Source organism: Haliaeetus leucocephalus, unplaced genomic scaffold (genome assembly GCF_000737465.1).
Source record: "Haliaeetus leucocephalus isolate CR32 unplaced genomic scaffold, Haliaeetus_leucocephalus-4.0 Scaffold880, whole genome shotgun sequence".
In the NCBI taxonomy this organism is placed as follows: Eukaryota; Metazoa; Chordata; class Aves; order Accipitriformes; family Accipitridae; genus Haliaeetus; species Haliaeetus leucocephalus.
The window spans coordinates 2,825,468-2,849,675 of record NW_010973316.1 but is presented as its reverse complement, the minus strand read 5'-3'; the positions used below and the strand labels follow the sequence as shown (position 1 = coordinate 2,849,675).

The window sequence follows — 24,208 nt, the reverse complement described above, 5'->3', positions numbered from 1 at the left end:
TGCCGGGGGCCCAGTCTCAAGGGCCGGCCCCCGCGCCCGCCTCGGCTCGGGGGCTGGCAGACAGCCAGCCTTGTTCCCCGCCTGCCCCAGCAAGGCCCCGCTGGGCGTTTGGTGGGGGGGGCACAGACCCCTCTGGAGAGCCACCCTCGGGCAAAGGGCCTGCGCTGGAGGGAGAAAAAAACCCTAACCCCCGGTTTTGACAGGTCTTTTTTTTTAAGTTGCCACAAAGTACACGTTGTTACCCCTGAAAGCCAGCTGCGGGCAGCTGTGCTACTTCGCACCCCACCACAGCCTGGGGGCCGGGGGCGGCAGGTGCCAGGTGAGCTATGGCAAGGCAAGGATTGAAAGGAGATGGGTAAATTTTAATGCATGCAGTCTATATCCCGGGAGAAAACAGCCTCGCGTAGCAGTATATCAAAGAAAGGGAGACCAATGTGGTGTTGCGCAAGAGGCTGACACACAGAACTCTGTCCTTTTGCTGACACTCCTCTGTATTTAGTTAAGGTTTGCGTAAAAATGCTGAGGCAATGGGACCGACTGACATGCTGACGAGACTCACACGGCCTGGACGTTTGTTGAACATGACATGCGCTTAAGGCCTCTAACACTACTTAAGCAGCATCCTTTGTTTTCACAGCAGAAATACACCAGTTCTGTTACAAGAGAGAGTGGAGGAAAGCACAAAACCAGCCACAGTACATTGTATGCACCTCATTAGTACAGTATTCAGTGCAACCGATAGGAAAATAAAACACATGAGAAAACAGACCGACTGGTCTGCCTGTTTGTCCATTTCTCAACAACCATCCAACAAAATCAACACCATCTGCCCAGCCACCTGAATAAACTAAATTACGGATTACATCATTTATAAGCTGCATTGATTTCTAGCAGGGCAGACATTAAAAAGAGGCATTTCAGTCCTTGCTATGGCTTACTACTGTGGGTTGACTGGTGACCATGGGAAACCTGAATGGAAACATTTATTACATATATTGAATTAAATGAAGTAAATCACAGTTATTTTGTCATCGTTAGAGTGGAGTACCATGGTGAGGCATCGACTTTTCATCAAGGAAGATGCTTCCTTCTCATTTTCAGTAGAAAAGGTCGCTCTATAAAATGCGCCACAAATTCTGTATGTGTTCTATCATCCCAGCCATTTACTCAGCTCGCATCTAAACCTCTCCTCCCCCACCTGACTACCAGTGACCCAGCCTACCTCGGAATTTGAAAGTGAAGCTTTTCCTCATTTGTGCATCACTCTTAATAATAAAACTTAACATCTGGAATTTAGCAATTCTTTGAGTGACCTCCAAGCTAGGAGCTAATCCAAAGCAGTCTCCTATAGGTAGCTGGCACTGGCTCCTGTGCGCTGAGGAGATAAGAAGCAGCACAGCATGTTGTTGGTCAGCAGAGTAAGTAAGTAAGTAAGTGGTTTGTCATTCAGGATGCCCACTGAGCAGCAGACCGAGACGCTGCCATCTTCACCCAACCATCTCTCTTACAAAACCATGTACACTTTAAAGGTGCATTAGTGCACCACCTATATATATATATGGCGGTGCACTACCAAAACTGTTGCCTTTTCAGCCTTGCTTTTCCCAAGAGGTGCTGAGAGTCTCCATCTCTCACCAACGTGGTGGCAGCAGAGCATGCTCAACACCCATGAGCGTGGGAGAAGGATGGCTTTTGCTATCTTCAGAGGCTTAACGTGCCCGAGTTCCCTCCTCAGATCAGTGTGCACAGCTCCCATTAAATGTGAACATTTGGCAAATACCAGGCAGCACAGCCTGAAGGCTCTGTGGGTTTCAGCAGGCTGAAACCTGCTGTCAGGTATATGGTTAATTTTCCACGCAACAGTAAAAAAACCGCATGCTGCGCTACAGCAGTGAGGCAGTTGTTTGTATGGCAGTATTTTAAGCAGCTATTTCAGAGCTGTTGAAGAGAGATGCAGGTCCTTTCTTGGGAGATGGATAGGAGGATATCGTTCTGTCTCCTCAGTAAGGCTGTTTTATGATGCGTGCATCCAAATTACAAGCCCTTGGGAGCCAAACTGGTAATTAGCACATTTTACAGACTCTCAGGGTGAACTAGAATATTTTCCCCAGCACAATAATGCCATGATTATAAACTCTAGTTCTTCTAACATAAGCTGAAAAAGGCAGTGTGTGATTCCCAAAGCACAGGGTAGCTTTGGGCGTTGCTTATGATTTCGTGGTTTGTTTCACAGCTGTTTTGCAGTTTGCCCACAAGCGGCTAATGGCTAAAGTCACATTTCAGTGTAATTCCATGATGCTGCAGCATAGCCCATAACTCAGCTGTGACCTCAGCTGATCCCCCATGGGGATCTCCACCTACGTTACATACATAAAATGGAACCTTTTTAAATACAATCTCAACATGCCAAAAATAGATTCTTTCATCAAGTTTCTGCCTTACAATATCCATCTTCTGTTTACAATGTACATATATATTTATATATATAGGAACATGAAAATACCATATATAAATATTTACTTTAAATCCCTATATGTAAGTACATACGACAGCATCAGTGGAGCGGTTGCTAGGTACCAGAAGGTCCACACATTCCAGATGCAGTTTCTTGTTTTGTTTTTTTTTAAGCTGTGGAGATGAATTACTCAGTACATTTAAGCAGGACAGTATGGGCTATTTATACCATCTGCAGACCACTCGCCTCCTGCCCATCTATATCTGTGTACAGCACATGCACTCCTTCTTATGGTATGTACTGTATTTAGTTTTACAGAGCAAATATTTTTGTAGAACAAGGGCAATATCTTACAGAGTGGAATGAAAGCAACAGACAAAAGTAAATTCTAGAACTAAAAAGTTTGCAGTGCCAAAAAAAAAAGAAGTCTAATTGCTCCATGGTGCTTATCATTGCTCTGCAAGTTAGAAACAACGGTCCCAGGCTTGTGAAAAATCAAGCTTTAGATTGGTACTTTTGGTCAGTGTTTTCACTATCAGTACTAAGGTGTAAGAGCCTTGGATTCAGCTACTATATAGCCTCCTCTCAAAAACGCTACAAAAATAAATCTTGGGCACAATCTCAGAAGAGGCTTCTCTTCTCTCTCTCATGCAGTACAACAGCCTCCTTACCCAGCAAGGCTGCTGATCACAGTACATGACTACCGGATCAAGGTTTTATGGACCACATATTTGCCCACACACCCCTACCCTTGTAATTTGTAAAAATTCTCTGTTCCTGTGGTCTTGCCCTGAACTGAAATAGATTTCACAAATGGGAATTTGCCAGTCTATAGCAACCGGTTAGCTGTTAGCTATTTTCTGCTTTCAGTTAATAAAGTGCTCTTGTTTTAATTAGTTACTAGTTACCAGGGAACTTAGAGGAGAAGGTACACTTTTCTCTGCCTCCTCCCACTACTGCACTTCCCCAAGCGTTAAACGTGAGATTCATCTAGATCGACATCAGTCTCCCCAAGCTCCACGTGCGTGAAGCTGAAGTGAGTGGCCAGCAAGGGGTTCTCCATCCCATTGTCCTCACTGATGTGAAGGACAGTGTCCCTGTGCTGCAACAAGCTGGTGGTCTCAAGGCCAGTGTAGTCCTCAGTGTCAGAGAGCTGTGTGGGTGGGGTGTTTTGTGCTGTTGTTGGCCGGGACTCCAAGCCCTCCTCTTTTTCCTTCTCCTTCTCAGCAGAAAGTGCCTCGCTCTGCAATTGAGGAGAGCCAGTGGTCAGGCTCGGAGAAAGTGGGAGGGAGAAAGGCAAAAAAACAAGGGAACATCTATAAAATATTTTCTCATTTGGAAATACTTTCTACCATAAAGGACCACGCACTTGCAGATTATAAATCCCTAAAATTTTGCCCTAACAATGTTCTATTTTTGCTGGTGAATCAAATTTGTAGCAATGACCAGAAAGGTTATCCAATTTCAGTCATTAACACTTTCTCATTTCATTTCTTTTCAGTGTATTCCCAAGATGGGTGTCTTTTCTTTGTTCATGGCAAAGGACATAACCACCAAAAGACACTAGATATCTGGGCATATAAAAGTGATCTCAATGTTACTGATGTTTTGAAGGGATGACTGTGATTGTCCCTGCACTGTTCTCAGTGGTGTCCAACCAGAAAAATGTTGGACAAGCAATTTCTTTTGAAATGTGATGCTTTTGCTAAAACAGTCCTGAGGTTTTGAAGGAGTCCTTCCTTAAGGACGCATTTCTCTGAGAGCAAGCTGTAAAAACCTGTTGAAAACTTGCCCTGCTGAGCAGGTCCAGAAGGACTACTATATGTGACAGGAAGGTGAAAAGGGAAGATGCAGGAAACATATTTGCAAATTAAGAATCATTGCATAGATCTAGAAGTGGATGGTTTACAAAAGTAGGGCGTTGGACAGCAAAGTCAGCCTAAAGGGTAGACACACAGAAGAGTTAGCTGCCTTCACTCACCCGCCGGCTTTCATTATAGAGCTGTAATGCATTAGGCATTTCCCTATAGATTTATGCTGCAGCTTTGATGAAGCAGCAGACAGACACACATAGTAAAACCATCAATCATGTTACCTGGCCAGTGGTCTGACTGTGGAGATCAGCTACAGCAATGGCAGGTGAGGAAGTCAGCACAGGTTTACTTAGCGGCTCCTGCTTGCTGGTCTCTTGGGGGCTGCTGTGGTTGCAGCCCTGCTGCTGGGCTGCTGGAGTCGACAGGTCCCCTGAGGAGACTGTTGTTGCCTCAGGCTGGGCTTCAGTGAAAGTCACCAACCGCTTCTGTTCCGCTGAAGGGTAGAAAGCCCAGAAAATTGAGTATTAAGATGCTACCATTTGGGAAGGGAAACACAACAAGAATAGAAGAGAGAATCCCTGGAGTTTTTATAACTAAGATAGGATTCGTGATTCATCCCATCTTTTATAAGCTGTCTAACTGGGGTCTAATCTAAAAGCCTTTTACCCTAGGCTTCCTCTAAAGCCATGGAAAGAGTCAGGGTTCTCCTGAAGACTAGTCACCCTACCTTTGTCATGGCTTGGTGAGATAAATGCCACCCATAACATCTTTCCATCCCAGAAGAATGTACTGAATTGAATTCCCATGTGAGTTAGGCATTTCTGCCTTCAACTAAAAAAGAAAAACTGAGATGCAAATATATAAGGGAATTGCCCAAGGTTTTGCAGGAAATCTGAGAAAAGAAAGAGGGCAGCTGACTGCCCCCCCATTCCTGCAGACGGAGTCCACTATCTGGGAATAACAGAACAGCACAGAGTGAAGACAGCTAGACTAAAACTTGACAGTAAAACTGCTATCCCTGCTCCTGCTCATAATTACTTTGGGTCAACTTTTATGTTTCAAACATCTCCAGCAGCGCTGTTGCCCCAGCACCGTCCTGGCTGAGTGGTTAGAAACCCAGAAGGTTTGCAAGCAACCTTTGGTCTTCCAGGTGTTTCCTCCACAGTTAACTGCTCACTTTAAGATGGTACAGAATACAGCCACTTGCTCTGCTTGGCAGTGCTGACTCCTGGAAATATATGACATGGACTAGAGCAGTCCTATATTCACTTCTATATACAACCCTTAAAGCTCTGCACTGCTAAGCTTACAAATGATGGGAATTTCCTTCTTTCTACTACTCTCAATAGCAGCTTCAAAATTTGCACATCTGGAGGTTTTGGACAAGGCATCCTGAATAGAGGATACCTGTCCCCTAAATTCTGCACACCTCTAGGATACATGATAATTCACTGTCCAGTTTGGAGAAACCACCAAAGTGTTTTGAGGGGGTGATTTTTCTGATAGGATATCCACTTACTAGGAAAAAGGATAAAACTGCTGGCACTTCACTTTAATACAGGCTACTAACAACATACTAACTTTTCTTTTAAGCTAAAACAACAACCTAGTATTTTCTTCTTTCAAATATGAAGCACTGGTTGTGGAAATGCAGCACTGCCCTACCGCTAGGTTTTGGTTTTGGCTGGATGCTCCGCCGTGTGGTTGAAAGTCGAGCTCCATGACGGCTACGAGGTTCAGTTTGAGTTTTCTGACGTGATAGCAGTGGTCGCCGAAGCTAAACATCGGAAGAAAGAGTTAGGCTGATGCACGTTCACATATTACACAACTTCTCCTATGTAAGGAGAACCGATCATCATTGTCTATTCGTCTAGATGTCCATTCACTCTACTTTTAGCAGATACAGGTTTTAAGGTTCCCGTGGCTCAGACATCTCCTTCATATGAACTTCTGTGGTTTGTGCCTTTTCAGTTTCAATAGTGAATGTAATGCAATGCAGATTGTGCGGCCATTGTTTAATTAAAAAAAAAAAAAAAAAGCCTGCAGAGGAAAAGGTTGGGGAATTCAAAACAAAGTGCCCCTCCTCTCTCAGGGATTTGTCAGGCCTCAGATCTACGACTTGTGCTACGGTTCCTGCTAACTCAATGGACTGCACTGGTATATCACAAATTAGGTAAATGGGACGTGTCACATCCACAAATAATTTCAAAACAGACACAGATGAGAAAAACCACACTGACTCAAACAGAAGGAGAGAAGGTTTCTTCACTCCCTGTGTTCTCACCTGCCGTAGGCCTCTCTTCCGCCCCAGGGGCTGCTGCAGAAGAAGGTTCTGCTGTCCTGGCTCACTCTGCACGCTTGCCACCCTGTTAGATGTTGACAGCATTAGGCCAAGCACAGAAACACCCTGTATAAGTAGTAGGTGTCCTGGCAATCGTGACTTAAATAAATAAATAAATAAATAAACCAATCACTAATGGCACAGTCACTTCAAAGAGCAATACTGTCTTTGAAGGATGGGGGGGACGTATCTGTTGGGTTGTGGCTTCCGGGGCTTAGGAAAGGGTGGAAGGTGGAGTCATGGCATTCAGGACTTGGCCACACACAGGTAGCATCCAAATATAAATAACTGCAGATTTCAGTTTTCAGTCATTGATTGATGCATCCCACTGAGCAACACTCACTTCTCTGCATCCTTTGCCACATCAATAAACGCAAGAATACCAGCTTCCTAGCTCAAAAGCCTTCTTGTTTGCTTTTCCTTTTTCAAGGCCAATGTTGTAAAAGCTAATTTTTTTCCTCCCAAATAGACTCCACAGCCTCATCACAATTTTGTCATCTGGTTTTAATTTCAATTTAAGTCAACAAACAAAAAACAAACACAAAGTGACAAAGGATCCATTCACAGAATGGATGCATGAGTTATGTGAACAAGGCCCCACACTCAACACCTGCAGCCTTAAGTCTTTTTGTGGCTAACAAACAAAAAAGACAAGTAAACGTAAATTTTATTTTTTTATATATACATATATATATATATAAACACACAGCTTTTTCGTTTTTAATACCTTGGCACAAAATATCTGAAAATCTGCAGAAAAGAATCTTTAACAACAAAACATACTCAGCTACATACCATCTCATTCTACCATTCAACTGACTATTTAATCTATGTAATATAAAAATACCACCCTCCCCTCATTTTTATCAAAGCACTGTATTCCTCCAAACAGTTAAAAATTGGTCATTTAGCAGACAGTGGTCACAAAACATTTTAGCTGAATGAACTATGTCTGAGAGACATATGGTTACAATAGCAACTAACATTTAAGATGGACTTATAAATCAGGCAGCTGCTTATTTGGGACAGACTGGAATCCACTGAGCCACACATCCTATTTAAGAAACTTCCAGCTCTATCTGGCATTGATTGTTGAAGATTCAGTGTTTGCAATCCATTTTGCCTTTGGCCTGCATTAATCTAAAGGAAAACAACATTCTTTTCTCTAGATGTTTTCCTTGGATCTCCCTGGAGGAGCTCAGTACCACCAACAGAGTGAACGTTTAATCGCCTGACCTTCCAGGAGCGGAGGAAGAAGACAAACCTAGGGACCTGGTCAGAAAAGACATGGAGGATGTCTGTGGAGAGGCTTAAAATGTTCTGTCTCCTGAACAGCTCGTTCTTTGCTTTGGCAGAAGTTATTGCCCTTAGAAGGTTTGGTGGAACAGAACATGAGAGCCTCCTGGTCTGCTTCAGGTCAAAGTCTGGTTACCTGACCTAAAAGTCCTATTCCTCCCTCCCTTATCAGTTTAAACTAAAGCCAGACTTTGCACTAAATCATATCATGTGCTTCTACCAGCTCTACTGGGGTGACAATAGGCAACTTCAAGGACAGAGACATTTTAAGACCCTGAAGCTGTTTCTCTTCTGATTGTCTGACCACAGCCTAATAATCCTAGGCATGCCCTTGGCAATCTCACCACAGCTGCAGTGGTTTGGAAAAAAAAGGAAAAGCTTCTGCAATCTCAAAGCCAGAACAAACAAGATATATTTGAGTCCTTTTCTCCCTCAGACAGCTCTTCCAAATGAGATCACCAGTCTCTGGAACATATTTTCCAGCTTTTAGGTAGGGTATTGACACCCGCCTATGAACAAGCAGAGTCTCCAAAGTTACTTCCTGTTAGTGGGACTGTGTTCTTGACCCAGACAATGACTGCAGCACATATGACTGGTAGGTCCTGAAAGCAACACATCATTCCTTATTAAAGCAAAGAGACTGTGCGTAAATTAGTCTTTAGATTTGTGATCTAGACTACCTGAAATTACAGCTTGCAGAATTTTCTTCATCTTCTGTTTCTAGGATTACATAAAGACTTATTCTTCTAAATTTTAAGATGTTTTTAGAGTAGTTACCAGTATATGAATTAAGTAGGAATTAGCTGGAGAAGGTCTTGAAAAAATAATGGACTAGCTTTGAGAATACTGTTACAATTTCTGATGAAGGAACAGTAACTCTTAGTTCTATGAGTGAGGAGACATATGTCTGTAGCAGAAAGACTACAATTATATTCAGTACAAAACACTGTTTATAGTGGTGAAACAAACCCATTTCACATGCATCATGAAAACACTTTGAAAAAGTCCTTAGATAAAGGGAGTACACAGACTGCATGAGGGCACAGAGGCTACACATGAGGAAAAAAACGATTCCCATGGAGTAATCTGTGCACTGAAGACAAACAATAGGTGAGCAAAAGAAAGGCTGGACTTTGTGTCTTGCTGCTGGAGTCTGGGATTTTCAGCCTGGCTTATATTATAAGTGAAATGAGTTTAGTGAGCTGGGGGATGTTTACTTCCAGTACTGAATCATTACATAAATTGGTATAATTTGGGATGATCTCATGAGCTGAAATTGAAGATATCTATTGCAGGCAAACGGTGGACCCGAGAGCAGCTGAGTTTTGCAGAGCTGCCTGTGCACAGCACAGTCCTGCTGTGGCTGTCTTTTTGCATTCTATCCCCAAATTTTGAAGAAGGGAAGGAAAGAGAGAGAAAATCATAAAAGACCACAAATTTCAGATGAGTGGCTGAATTTTCAGATATAACCTTTCACTTCATGAGGGTTTGTGAGAGTTTCTTTTCACATCAAAGAACAGCGCTACTGATCTTGTTTCCGGGAAAATTAGTGTGGCAGGCAGACTGTTGGCTCTGTGTAGCCATCCCTCCCTCCTTTTCTGTCTCTTCTTGTTTACCAGACCTGACCAGGAGTATACTGTTTTTCTGGCAGCCCGCAGGACCCAATCGAGAATCAAATGCCATTTCAGCTGACAGTATGTTTCCCCCCTGTGGCAATGTGATCGATAAGTAGGGGTTTTCTGCAGTATATAAGACAGATTTATTTGGGAATAACAAACCAGAAGGTTTTGCTGCCCAACACAAAGATGCTCTGTCAGTCTCCGAGTATCTCTGTCAGGGGTTTTATATTCACAATAATGTTACTCCCGTTACATAGTTAGGGCAGAGACGTGAGCAAAAGATCAAACCAACCCAACTTTGTGGAAGCATGTTGCCAGCACTACAAGAAATGACAGCCAGTGCAGTCACACAGTGGGGACTAAAAGAAACTTCATCAGGTTGGCAGTTATAATAAGTAATGCTCATGAATTACAAGAAACCATGCAGCTAAAAAAAAAAAAAAAAAGAAAGAAAGAACAAAGAAGAAAACAAAACAGAGACAAAGGAAGCAAGGAGTTTAAAAGTCTATTAAAAAGATGTACATGCTTGCCACACCATTACAGTAGAACGTACACAGTTTGTGTCCCAAGACATCTGAATAAGAGGGTTAGTGGACAAAGGCCAGTGGAGAATGGGTTAAAATGTAGATGAACTCCAGTTCTTGTATTCCCAGACACATCCTAGCCCAGACAGTGTTAGATCTGCTACACTTGACCTGGCAAAGTGAATCACTCTGATTTTCCCTATCAGGCACCATTAAGCTAAGATAGGCATAACAACAAACATTAAAGGGAAATGTGTTTGTGCAACAGATTTCCATTACAGTGACTTATTCTTCTTCCTTTCTGATTTGGGAAAATATCCTCCCCTCTCACATTATAACCACAACAAATCATGATGCTGGACACATATGCTCCTCAGCCCCATACCCACCCTATGCTATCTGTTTACTTCTGAACACTTAAATGCTATCCTTTTCCCATCTTCACTGCTTTTCTACATGGCTGGCTCTAATTGCAATAGAACAAAGGGAAAGAGATATTCTTTTTTGTGTTTGTCACTATTTACTTAATTTATTTAAAACTCTTACCTTCCATAAGGGTCTAGTGTCCATATGATCTATTTCTTTATGGCAGTTATGACTAAACAGCAGCTTTTGAATTCAGAAGGCAATCCTAAACAGTTGTTATTGTGCTCCAGCTGAAATCAAAGTTATGTAAGAAAAACTCGAGCCTGCTTTATTCAAAACTAATGTTCCTGAATATAAAAACACATCAATTCTGTCCTATGATCCACACAGCACAATAAGCTCCTACAATCTCTGCTTTATTACTTCTGTCCTTTAGAGAAGGAATCCAATTTGCACATTTAACAATGCAGTTGAAACATCTTTTCTTCCTCACAGAACTCTAACCTAGCCTTTTTATAAAAATTTGCAGTATTTCCCTGTCTTCATTCTTTCTAAGGCTTTGCAGCCCTGATGCCCCTCCTTCAGATGTTAGTGCCTGCTCCTTGAAAAGAATAATAAACCTCAACAGAACTGACTCCCAACTACATCTGTTAACCTTTTTGCCTAAGGAAATGTCTGTACCATAGAGCAGGGTGGAGGAGAGTGTCCTGGTCCCTAGCAAAAATTGGTGTGACAGAAATGAGTAGGAACCCACTGAACAGCTGATTACATTTTAGGGTTCAAAATAAATTATTGCATTTGAACTCATCTGTTGACTTAGCTGTCTCATATTCCTCAGCATCACCACCATTATTAGGAGTGACTCCCCCCACTTCACAAGATCAAAACATTTCAAATTCAACACTGATGTAACCTAGTATCAGGTCATTATAGCTTTAACTCGGATATGGACCTTCTCCTTCGTCATCCTCCTCAAGTGTAGTGAGTTTTTAGCTCTGCTTAAGGGACGGCACTTAACTCTTCGGTTGAATGACTTCTGTTCTCTTTAGGCCCCCAAACACACTCAGATGACCATACAATCCATTTCACCTTATCACAAAGCCAGATAACAATATTCCTGCCCCTGCCAACAAACTGATGTCTTTTCCTAATGCCACTCATACAGTAGCACCAATTAGAGACTGATCTGCCAAAGCAGCATTCACGCACACAAAGGACACCATGAATCATGGGATGATCTCAGTGACACCACCAATGATAAACTCTCCATTTCTCAGCTAAGAAGAATGAACAAACGAACTAAGCAGCCTGTCCCCACCCCAAAAAACCCACTACTGACATCTAAAACCAAGCTAACAAAATAGAAACCATTCATACAAACACCTCTCAACACATCCACATCTTCAGCTGGTGTGGTAAAGTAATGAAATAGTGTGTTACCCTCTGTGTTGCCAACATAAGGGGCTGCGTTCTTCTGGAAGGAAACAGAGATGCCCTTGGGACTAATGACAGCTCTCCGACCTCATGAGGATGGGTTGAAAGGTGTGAGCACAGCATCAGGACAGCAAGGATGATTAAAACGAATGAGCTGGCCGTTAAAGGCACAGACCTCCCTTCTGAGCTCACTCCTGACCCATCTGACAGGCATGGCCGTAACAGCGTTTGCACACAAACTCCCCCGTCCACGGGTAATGGGGTACAGCTAGACCTGAACTCCAGCACTGACAGGGCAATTTTAAATATATACTAATGGTGTTCACCTGCAAGCTTTCTAAGGTGTCATTTGATAACTGGAAACACTTTGTAAAAATAATGAGAATTACTGTAAAGCATCCACAGAGAACAATATTCCACAGGACTTATCATAATTAGTTTTATGAGTGAATGTTAAAGAACACAGCTTGATATTAAGTCTTTTGTGGCGACAGCATTGTGAGATGAATGGAAAAACAGATGTCTCTGTTTTATATAAGCCTCTAGACTAATGCTTATAACAGGCTACAGCTAATGCCTTGTGGATAATCTTTCTCATGCCTTTCAAGCAATTGCTAAACAAGGGGAAACCCTGAGACTAGCCAGCCAGACTGCTATTTCACTTGCTACAGCTTTTTCTGTCCCCTTCCCCTTAGCATCCTCAAAGTTTTTGGCAATCAAAGCTGAAAACTGAAGGTGGGTTGCTACACCTTTAACTTGCAGGCCTGAATATCAATGAGCCACAGGAGACAGAGATGGAGAGAGCGACAAAAGGTGAGGGGAAAAGACAGATTGGAAACGGCTCATTTCCCAGCACACACACTGACAGACAGGTAGTGTTAACACTGTACCTAGAGAGGCTGCCCTCAGTGGCCAGGCTCGGGGAGTCATCGAGGACATTAGGTTCACTGCAGGAGGGGCAGGGAGATTAAGAATTTAGGGAAAGAAAATGCAAAAAGCATGCGATTGTCTCTGTTTTCAAGGGAAAAGATAGCAACGGAATAAAAAAGTAAAAAAAGGACGGTAACATTAATTGGTCTCGCACGCTCAACAGCACATATGATTCAGAGGAGCTGAAAGAACATCTGATAACAGGAGCAGTCTTTAGAGGGAGTTTACACTACATGGAGATTTCTACATCTCTGCTGAGAGTTGGGAAGCTGAGAAGTTCAGTAGGATGTGTCTCCACAGGAAATAAGGGCAGGGAACTGTTTTCAAAGCCATTTTCCTGCAGCATTTTCATTTATTTGGTTCTGTTTACTTCAACTTCATAGAAAGCTTTTTTCTTCCCCCTTCCCCATGAGCCAGTTCTTCCTGAGGGAGGGCTAATCTATCTCCCATGAGCTATAGACTACTCTCCTTCTGGTACAACTCTAAGGACAAATATCTGGAAAACAAGGTCTCGTAGTGCAATGAAACTGTAAGTAAATAGCTGGCGTGGATCCTGGCAAACGAGTACACAATTACATTGCTTTTCTACACTTCAGCCATTCGGGCAGGAGCAGCCTTCTCAGCCCATAAGAAAAACATGAAAGAAAGAAAGAAAGCAGTCTGCTGGGTTACCAGCAGGAAAGCAATAATAATATTACTTAACATTAATTGGTTTACATTTGTAAGGCAGACTGAAAGCCCAGAGACCATCCATAACTAAAAAGGGCATGACGTTGTGGACTATGATTAAGCTTGCTGAGCTTGTACTTTCCCTACACAGATGAAAAGCGATTCTTCTGGTATACCATGTACTTAAAAAGTAGAGAGCAAAGCTCTGTTGTAATTAAAGTCTTTGTTTTCTCAGCATCACCATGACTTGGGATTGCACAAAGCAAACATTGCTATCAGTCAACTGTGACTCTTAGGAAGTTTATGCACTAAAGATGGTAGTGAAAGATTGAGGAAAATGCAGTCTTGCATATTAATTTTTCAAGAAACAAAGGGACTGAATCAGTTGAGTTCAAAAGTCAAATGAGTTCCTGTAAGCCCTTTTGTGAAAACTCCCAGATAAAATCTGTGTAACTTCTCTCTTGTAAATCATTTCTCCTATCTCTGCTGATATGTACCATGGCTGTTACTTTTCCTTCATGTATCAAGGTTATTTCTTTAATTCCAAGCAAGACTGGGGAGGGAACAATGTTGTTTGATTTTCCAAGGCTGGTCAAGAGATAATGTAGAATTTATTATTTAAAGGTTCAAAGGAAGTAACATAAATTAATCTGTCCATTGTCAGATATCCTTGGATAGCTATGTCACAGACAAATAAAACAATAAACATTGCTTACTTAGACAAAAAATCACATTTAAATGTAAAACTTCTCTCTACATCTTCTAAAGATGTACATTTCCCAAATTCCAATATCTTTCTCACCACTCCATGTTAACCAGGAGGCATTCAAGGTTATTTCTATCAAGAAGTGTATTTCTGGTTTTAAACAGTATTAAATCCCATCTTGGAACTTGACATTCAGTTTCTGTGATGAGCTAGCTACTGTCCTAGGAAGGACAAAGACTAAAAGGAAGAAAATGAAGTAAATCAAACAGGATGCCTCTGTCCCCCCTTCCCAGGTTCTCAGGATTCCTCCCCACTCCCTACACAGATTGTGTACGGTCCCCTGGTTCAATGCATAACCCCAAAATCATGTTTTCTTTTTGCTATCCACAGTAGTAGCAGAGGAAAATAATAGTGCTGAGGGTTTCTGAAACTGTTTAAGAGGAAGGTTTCTATGGATGACAGCTTGTTCTTGTGGACCTTACGCAACACAGATCATCCTGGAAAATAATTATTTTCAACCCTGAACCCTTGGTCCGACACTATTTCAGGATGAATGAATGTAGCATCACTATGCTCGCACTGATTCTACTATCCCACATCTCTGATGTACACATAATATATCCGTGCCATTTCTGCTAATATAGTGGGAAAGGTGAAAAGCCTATGTTGTTACCTTTGGCTGGGTAACATGCCCACCTCAGCCTGAGGTGCAGACATGCTGGAGAGATGGCTGGAGAACCGCCTCCTCCCAATGGCATCCATAAGGTATGCTTCTTGTTCACTTACCACACTGGGCATGCTCAAGGAGTCATCTAGAAAGAAGGAAAAAGCAGGAAAGGAGAGGAAACAACCACCCCATACCCCACCTACGTATTCACAGTTGTCAAGAGGTAACAGAATGCCAAAGGTGTACCCAGCATTTACTTACCAAGACCCCAAGCCTGCAAATTTGAGTAATTCCATTAGATTTTACTGTCACAGTTCAGAAAGACATATGCATAGAACCCTGCAGGATGAGGAACCCAGCACACATGGGCCAGGGATTTTTGTATGCTTTCAGCTTATACAGCTCTCAGGAAAACGTGTTTGGGGAATTCAGCTTCCACTAGGGCTTAATTCCTGTGATTAATAAATTGTTTTCAATATACAGTGTTTCCTGGCATAAAAGTTGTATCTGGACATTTTGCTGGTGTGAAATAAACTGCTGCTCTGATGTAGCAAAGCACTGTTACAGAAGATAAAATACATAACAGCAAAATGCAGAATTGACACCCTTTAACAGCCTTTGGGACATGCATTTTAAAATGCCACCAAAAATTGGATAAATTGACTCAAATACATCATACTGCAACTGAATTATGCAGACAGTTGGATTGTGTTCAGGACTGCTCGAAATTTTCAGTGCTGTTTCAAATTACATCAAGTACCTGGAAAGAAATGACTCTGTCATGGGGTTTACCAGAACAACTTCTAATTACAAATAAACAAATAAAACAAAGGGGAAGTTTTGTGTAATTTTCTCTTTTCTTTTTGACCTTTTCCAGTTTTGATATAGTGAAATATTTTATGGTGGCATTAAGTCAAGGCAGGGTTGAGGTAATACTGCCGCAAGCAAATAGGAAGATAGCACTCATCGTTCCACACAGTGGCTCATAATTAATCTGAGGCTGAAACAAGAGTTTGCCACAGCGAGTATCTGAGTAATGTATCAGCAGTACAATACTGGGTGGATTGTACAGTGTTTAGTGATGAACCCAGCTAAAATAAATTTGGGCTGAGCCTGGAAAGTTTCAGGCTAACTGTCCTTTCCCAAAAGGCAATTCTACTGTAACTGCACAAGCCTTTCTTTTGAGCCACTCATTTTCACTCCTTTTGTTTAATGTCTTTAGGGAATAGTCAGCAGTCCTCGAATACAGAAGTGAAGCACCTGAGTTTCAGGCATTGAGGCACTGAGGCACCCAACCATTGCAGCACCAGCAGACAGTATCCCTGCTAAAGTAGGGGGAAGCCCAAGACTGATGACATATGAGCAGAATTTTCTACCCTGGCTTTCAGTGAAGGACAACTCAGAAGCAGATGGACAGCTCAGAAGCAGAGAGAAGGCAAAATTCCAAGAATAACATGAAACTCAGCTAAAATGACAAAGCAGCATTCAGGTCATTGCAAATTAGTCCCCAAAAGATTCACCATCCCATTCCTTCTAAACTGGCACCAGAAAGCCTGGCAAACCCAGAACCTGCCAGCTGCCCAAAAGGGAGATCAAGCTTTTGTTGTCAGTAGGTTTAAGGCTTAATTTCCTCTTTGTTAATCAAGTGACACAAGCACACGGACATTCCATGCTGCAGAGAGCCACAGCTGGATCCCATGCACCACAAGAACAATGTATTCCACGTGGGAGCATCTGGACAGAAGTGATGAGCAGGAAGTACCAAGATCCTGCAGGAACAGGATCCTAACTACAGAGCCAGCCACAGCCCCTGCCTACTGGCATGATGAAGGTCAAAGAGGGGACTGATTGCCAAATGCCTTGTCAGCACTGCAAGGATTGCATGTCAGCCCAGGTCTCATACACCAAAAATCTGCCTATGCCCTTCCTTTTTCACTACCCAGAGCTCAGGAGGGAATGAGGAGGTATGTAACCACCCAAGCTTTAACACCATGAACTGTGTAGCAACACCAGTTTCTTAGCCTCACTCCCTTTATGGGCCTTTTGTTCACACTGGGACAGGGACAAATGTCTTCCCCTGCCAGCTGTCCTCTGGGCATCAAGAAAACATCTTCAACCTTGGGGGCTTAGCTTGCATCAGTAGCCACGTACTTTCTTCATCCTCCTCATCTGTGCGGCTCAGTGTGTCCTGCGAAGCCTGCTGGGAAGGCTCGCTGTCCTGCTCCCAGACTGTGCCAGTGCCTGTGTTGGAGCGGGACATGGTGGCCAGGCTCAGGCGGTAAGCAGAGGTGGAGGTGCCCACAGTGCTGACAGATGTCTTCCCTTGGTAAGCTGTGCAAGAGTGGGAGAACCAAACCCAAGTTAGTGATGGCACTGGAAATCAATAACCACCCAAGCATTCCTGTCACATCGGGCACCTGATTCTGCCCAGATTAGTGGGACGGGGGTTGGCAGAGGTGACAAAACAGACACAGCTGCCCTGGCTCACCTCATCTCTCCAAAATCTCTGTCTGTTTTTCTTACAACATCTGTTTTTCCCCCTTAACCTTAGCACCATATTTTCCAGATCAGCTTCAACATTTAGGAACAAGGCAAATTATTACCGAGGAAAAAAGGCTGAGGCATTTTCTTTTGAATGTGTTTTCTTAAGAACAAAGCACATAAAATCTCTTGCCGTGTGTGAGCAGTGGCTGCCATCTCGTGGCAACAAGGGTGACCGTTAGAGGAGAAAAGTGTCCCCTCATACAGGAGAGAATTCAGTGCACTGTCAGCTCCGGGACACTGATCTGGACCTCACAGTAGAGAAAAATCAAAAAGAGACCAAGAGGAGAAAGGAGGAGACAGATCTGCTGCTGACAAACAGACAGACGTTTCTGCACGAGCGGCTTTGGATTTAGAGATGTAGGTGGTGGCTTGCTGCATTGTGGGTTGGGGCCACACGAGCCAGATGTGACAGTGAGAAGCAGCTGCTGGGAAATAGGAGTAGCCTTAGTGGAAAAAATGGGCATGACAAGGTGCATTTCACACCTAACCTGGGCTTCTGTTGGCTGTCCAGTGGCAAGGCTGGGCTGGGCATAGGGCCTGATCCACGGGCAGGCTGTTGGGGTGTGGGTGGACTACCCATTCCCCTCCTAGGCAACTGGCAGGTCTGCCTCACAAGTTAATTTACGGGTGACCCAGCTGGCCAGATTGGGCCGATGGCCCTTAGCTCTCCCCTCTCCTCCTTACCAGACCCGCTGTGCACTGCCTCCTTCAGGATCTTCAGCTCGTTATTGAATTCAGCAATGAGGGAGCTCTTGCAGAGCGGGCGCGGTATGAACCGTCTCTCCAGCTGGTCAGCAATGTGCTGTCGGGCAGTCAGCTCCTCATGGTTCTCAGCCGGCTGGGCCAGCAGCTGCAAAATTGGGACACGTTAGCATTGCAGGGAAAAGATGCCCAGGGAACTGGGACTAGTGTCCAGACCAGCATGAGCCAGCAGACTGTCTTCTTTGTAGGCATGAGGTTTTGACTCCAGCTATGAGGCTTCCACCCGTCTTTCAGGGACAACCTTGTATTTGACTGAACAGATATCGAAACCTCAGACATTGGTACATGGGGATGAGGGCTTCCTTATGCTAAGCTCTACCCTCAAACATGAGACAGCTCCTTCCTCCAAGATGATTTAGTCTGTCCAAGTGGTGAGACACAGTAGGCTAAATAAGGTGGAGCACCATGTGCTAGACTACCTGGTAAGCAGGGAAGATATCTTAAGCCCTGGCCACCTCAGCCCAGTAGCTGTCTGTCCATCCATAAAAGTCCTGTCAGAACCTTCACCCAAGAGATGGAAAGCAGAGTGGTCCTTCCTGGCTGTTAGCTGTATTGCCTGGCTCTGTGCAGAAGAGAGATTTCTGGAAGATTTCTGACAACCATGCCAACCCCCTCCTAAGTTCAGAGCGTCCACACTACTTCCAAGTGCTCTGAGTGTCTTTGTTGCAAAATTAAGTCCACATGCAAACCCTCTTGGTCAAGCCTGATAGTACTTTCCCATCTAGGGGAACTAAGACTAGCTCTATTCCATGGATCAGAGCTCCTGTGTGACTGGCATACTCTTTAGTGTTGTCTAGGAAAAAGCCCTGTGATTTAGTTTCAAAGGGCTCTCAGGCCTACTAACTTCTGAAAAGTCACTCCCTACATAAACACACAGTTCCTTCCAGGCGTGCTGTTCCTCTGTTCTCAGCAGGGGAATAAAGGATATCTTGCCATCAGGGAGTGATCTATCAGGAGCCAAAGCAACTGTTACCTTGCACTGGATGAAGGGCCGAAGGAGCACAAAGATAGGGATCCGTGTTCGTACGATAAAGTCGAGGAAATCCCACAGGGCTAGCCCTCCCACCTTCCGCAGTGCCATCTCTTTGACTTGCAGGCTCAGCCAGTACCACTGGCTGTCCAGTTGTCGTTCAAAGCAAACAAGGATGACCTTCAGGGCTACAGGGGAACACACACCAGCAAATGGCAGTCAGAGATGTTATCAGTGTCCCTTACAAGCATTGAGGGAGGAATGGGGGGGCCACAGTCGGCACAAGCCTACACAGGCATGCATGCATGCACGTGCACACGCACACGCACACCCACACACCTCAGAGTCACAAGTGTCTTTTCTATCAGTCTCCAAACATGGCAGGGAAGGTGGGCAACCTGAGGGCAGGCCTCAGGATCAGGACTAAGAGTCCCATTTCCAGAGAAATTTTCGTACTACACACCTAAGTTCCTCTGTATTTTCTTGCTCTAGCTTCCTTTCTCCCTCCCTGCAGAGTGCTTTTGTCTTCCTGGAATTCAGATATTGTGAAAGCAGCTCAGGGGGGGAATACAGCCCTGGCTGATCAGACAACCTCAAAAATCTTGATCAAGCATATCCACACAAAGAGTCACCCTGTCAGCACAATAACCTGCAGGTTATTTATGGGGTAATGAAAAGAACCTTTCTAGCAGTGCAGCTGCATGAGTCACGGCCAAACTGTAATCTAAACAAAAATACAGTCCAGTAAGCCAAGGGCCGTAATTCAAAAGAGCACTGCATTACAAATGGGCATGAACAGTGATGAGGTTCAAAACAATGCTCTATATTAAAGTGGGCAGTGACCAGCAGTTAGCTCACAGGAGAGACAAGGAATCTCCCCCTTTCCATGCTCCCCTGGTCTGGAACAAACAGGGAGGCCTGGGAATTGTTGGGGGAAGGTTGACTACTCCATCTTTCTTGATGGGATGGCCAAGACATCTCAGCCATCACACATCTGTACCCAGGCTTGTTGGGGTGGGGGGCTAAATCAGTGGTGAACTGCCATTTTTTCATCAGCGTTACCCATTCTTTAGATATAGGTTAACAAAGACCCAAATATAAGTCTTCGGATAAATGCCCTCACGAAATCAGAAACAGAGAAGCTGTTTGAAGGAGTGAGAGCTTTGAGCCAAAACTCTCCCCATATAGCCCCGACAACCTGCAGTGCTGCTGCAACTCCAATTTGATTATTTTTTCTTTCCTTTCACCTGTGGGTCATATGTGAGAAAATATAGTACACCTTGCAGCAGCATACAGTGAGTGGAGGGAATACCAGTCAGTAAGGACCGTGTGTGTGCAGGGCCAGCAGGCAGACAGACTGCATCACACTTCACCCTAGCTAGCCAAGGGCCAGTGAAGCTGTGATATTAGGGGCTGATAGGCAGTCTGACTTGCCTTTTGTGGCTTCACTGCTATATTCTGGCAATATGAAAACTGAGCGACTTCTACCTGTGGTGCAATCTCCTCCAGCTGCAGTGCATAAACTGCTCACATTGCAATACATTCCAGAGATACTCCTGGCTTCACGCTCTGGCCTGACCCCTTGTTCAGGACAAGACCTAAAACAGCTCTAAAGAGCTCAGTTAGCTCCTGCCTGAGACGGTTTTCTTTGGTGCTGTCTACAGTCTTGAATGCACCATTTTATCCCTGTCTCTTCTCAGTGGCTAGCAGAAGCCATCACTCACCCAGGTAGGCAGCCTGGCTGGTGGACTCTGCAAGACCTTCCCGCCGCAAGTCCTTCCCCGCATCCCCTGGGGTGGAGCAATGGGCAGGGGAGCTCTCCAGCATAAAATTCTTGCTGCGGGAAGTGCTGATGATGCGAGGTGGCAGGAGGATATTGATAACAGTCTGGAGCAGCAGCAGGACCTCAGGCTGCTCCAGCCAGGGGCTGTCTGAGATTTATTGGGAGGGGAGAGAGAGAAAGAAAGATCAGGATACATCCCATCAAAGACACCCAAAGACACCCAGACCCTGTTCAGTTCCAAAATGGGGTGCAATCTCAAAGGTCCCCTAAGCCAAAACTCCGTCCCCCACACCTTGTTATGCTGCTTCTCCTCCTGTAAGCAAAGGCAAAGTTTATTTTAGCACAAACACACACACACACAGAGCTACACAGCACAAAGAAATGTCCCGTTCAGTTGTCTCATGATCTCATTTCCTTTTGACATGCCCCTCTCCCTTTACTTTTTGCATTCATTTAGGGATTTACCAGTCATCACCCGCTATAGAAGAAAGCAAGGAGCAGGACTTGTGCCAGACAAGTGGCATGGATTGGGCACACTGTGATCCACAGGGGCACACAATTTCTGTGACCTCTGCTCCCCTTTGTGGCTTCTGGTACAACAGATTTGTCTTGCCCTGCACTCCAGTTTCAAAAGAAGGAACACATCTGTGTAAGACCTGACTCAAAAACCAGGGCACAGCTGAAACAAAGAAACAACGACAACTTCTGCCAATGGGGCTCTTTTCAGTCTCGGACCAAAAGGGCACTTAGCTGACACACTATCAGTGACAGAAAACCAAATTAAAAAATAAAAATAAAAAAATTCAACAGAGGACAGGGAAAGTGCAAACATCAGTTGTCAGAAAAGGGGGAGAAAAATTCTTTTTGTTAAATTAGTCAGACCTTTGCTTCCAGATCCTACTGTGAGCACAAATGGAATCAGTAGGTTTAAAAGCATTCCTTCCCTTCTTTCCTGATTGGTGAATGGGGAGACGACATGGCTTAGGGGGAAATCTTCTTTCAAAGCCTGTGCAGTAATAATAAGAAAGGATTAAATGATTTCATCAGCAGATCACACACACAAGTTACTGTAGGGAATGATGATCCCCCTGGCACCCTGTTTACACAGTACAATACTGGCTTTGATGACCTGATTGAATTAGAAGCCCTGAGACCACTTAGGAGTAAAAGGAATTCACAGAGTAACATAGGTGTCACCTGCTCTTGTCATAGCCAAGATGTCAGAAGCCCAGATTCCTAACTTATAGATATCATTAACAAAATCAGATGTATCCCACAGGAGTCAGCTAAGCATTAGTCCTCAACTCTGCACTGCTGTGAATGGCATCAGGATCTGACCCAGACTATGTGGAATAAAAAAAGGAACAGAGGAAACTGCACAAATGACAAAATCTAAATATTCTGCTGTCCAAACATGGAGGTTATTCCCAAACACATTTTTTGTTCTGCCTCACTTTGTGCTGCCCCATCATCCTCCCTAACATAAAGAATGAAAAATAAACAAAATGCACATTTACTTCTTGACACGTAGTCAAGCCTAAACTGAAAGGTCTTTCATCTTCTTTAGAGGAGGTAATACAAATGACTGTCACTAGAACCTCTGCTCATTTACAACCTCCCAGTTGCTACAGACTTAGCTGTGAAATGCAACTGAAACTTGCAACCCCTCAAGCTTGCAGACCTGGGCTGAGCAATTCCAGGAGAAGATGTTTTCTGATGGGGTGTGAAGTACGTCTATTTCATATCCTGCTGGAAGTACTAGGAATTATGACTACTCATGTGTTTTTCTGACATGTTTGGTTTTCATTATATTTAAAGCCCATGAATGAGTGAATAGGGAGAAGAGTATAATAAAAGTAAAACCTCCTAATACTTAAAAAAAATATATTATTAATTTGGTATCTGGTTTTAAAAAAGAGAAAAGATTTCAGAGAAGGTGAAGGTGGCCCTTTTTTTGCTTTTGATTAAAGAACCATTACCTCAGAGCTGGAAGAAATCTGTCCTCTTTCTGTGTCAGTTGGTATCAAAAAGTCCTTTGGTGCTTCATGCTCTGAAGGACAGCACTGTGTTTTGGTCCCTATAAGCCTTCCTTCCCAAGCCACCCTGCTGCTCAGAAATACCTGCTGAAGTATTCAACTGGATGTGCCAATGCATATTTAAAAATGCAAGCTGGAGCTAGGTTAGGAAATCTGTCCGTCCTTTGGTCACCATTCTGTCTGATTTCATGCCAATGGGGAGGGAAAGGGATACAGAGGCAGAAAGACTCTCTAATAGTTATGGCACTGCTATGAGAAAGGAATAGTGATGAAATTCCAAAATGTCCAGGATGGTTTTTGTTTTTATTCTGGACAACAAGGATGCTATTGAGTCAGCAGCTGAAAAGCCAAGTTGCCCTGCTTTTTTGAGCTGGCATACTGTGTGACCAGCTCAGGTAAGAGCAGAAGAGCACAAACTCCACTCTCACTCAGTTGCACACATGGTCCCACAGGAAAAGAGGTAAGGTTGCATGGACATGACTCAAGCCAGGGCCCATCTCCCTGTGGCAGGAGGCTTATGCTAACTCCTTAGATCCTGCAGAGAATGCTAATGTGCTTGTCAGAGCCTTAAACAGCATCAATCAGCCAAACTCCCTGGCCTGTAATGGCAGTGTTAAGCTGATGGATGCTTGCTGTGGACTTGGCCCGAACAGGTGAGTTCTAAGCTTAGTTAAAGCCTTCAAAAAGAAGGGAGAATTTACATGTTGCTTCTCTTTCTTTTTTGGTGTATGTTCCACAGTTTTTGCCCAGCTTTTGCAGAAAGAAAACAGAGCACCGATGAGTTGGTGTCTCAACCAGAAGCTATAACGGGCCTGGCCACAGGCCAGGGCAGACACACCTGTATCTGCAATGCTACAAGCCGGACAACAGCTGTGCTGAAGGGCAGAGGTGGCGAGAGATAAGGGCTGAGATGAAGAAGGGGTAATCCGTCAGCCACACTGGAGGGTCCTACCACTCCCATCACCTGCAATACAAACAGAGCACATCACCACAACTGACTACTTACAGTTTCATCCATGCCATATCCTCCAACGTCAGTGAAATGGAGGCGCCTTCCATCGAGCACTGAGTTGGGGTGGATCTAGGAGAACCAGCCCCCTCAGTGGTCCTTGCAGGAGCTGGGGCCAGTGAGGAGAGGAGTTCTAGCAGGGAAAGGGAGAGGAGAAGAGGGAACCAGCAAGGATGAGAGGAGTGCACGGGTAACCTGGTACATTTATAAATGTACCCAGTACCAGCCCTGAATGACCAGCACTGGACCGGTGGAACAGTTAGAGTTGGAGGATATGTCATGT

At 44.0% G+C, this 24,208-nt stretch overlaps 1 protein-coding gene across 2 annotated transcripts in view; it reads right to left on the bottom strand.

The window, feature by feature from the left end:
* Positions 1–3,428: 3,428 nt before the first annotated feature.
* Positions 3,429–24,208, bottom strand: part of UNC80 (unc-80 homolog (C. elegans)) — a 132,306-nt gene continuing 111,526 nt past the window's right edge. Inside the window, exons 53-64 of one of the 2 annotated variants that reach the window (XM_010583247.1) lie at positions 23,755–23,880; positions 21,763–21,886; positions 20,822–21,028; positions 19,101–19,285; positions 18,050–18,215; positions 16,973–17,152; positions 14,828–14,966; positions 12,740–12,796; positions 6,554–6,635; positions 5,935–6,046; positions 4,551–4,762; positions 3,429–3,698 (exon numbers count right to left, since the gene is read on the bottom strand). In XM_010583247.1, the coding sequence (XP_010581549.1) occupies positions 3,429–3,698; positions 4,551–4,762; positions 5,935–6,046; positions 6,554–6,635; positions 12,740–12,796; positions 14,828–14,966; positions 16,973–17,152; positions 18,050–18,215; positions 19,101–19,285; positions 20,822–21,028; positions 21,763–21,886; positions 23,755–23,880 (1,860 nt within the window). The remainder of the gene's footprint in view (positions 3,699–4,550; positions 4,763–5,934; positions 6,047–6,553; positions 6,636–12,739; positions 12,797–14,827; positions 14,967–16,972; positions 17,153–18,049; positions 18,216–19,100; positions 19,286–20,821; positions 21,029–21,762; positions 21,887–23,754; positions 23,881–24,208) is intronic. The other variant, XM_010583248.1, reaches the window with a different exon arrangement.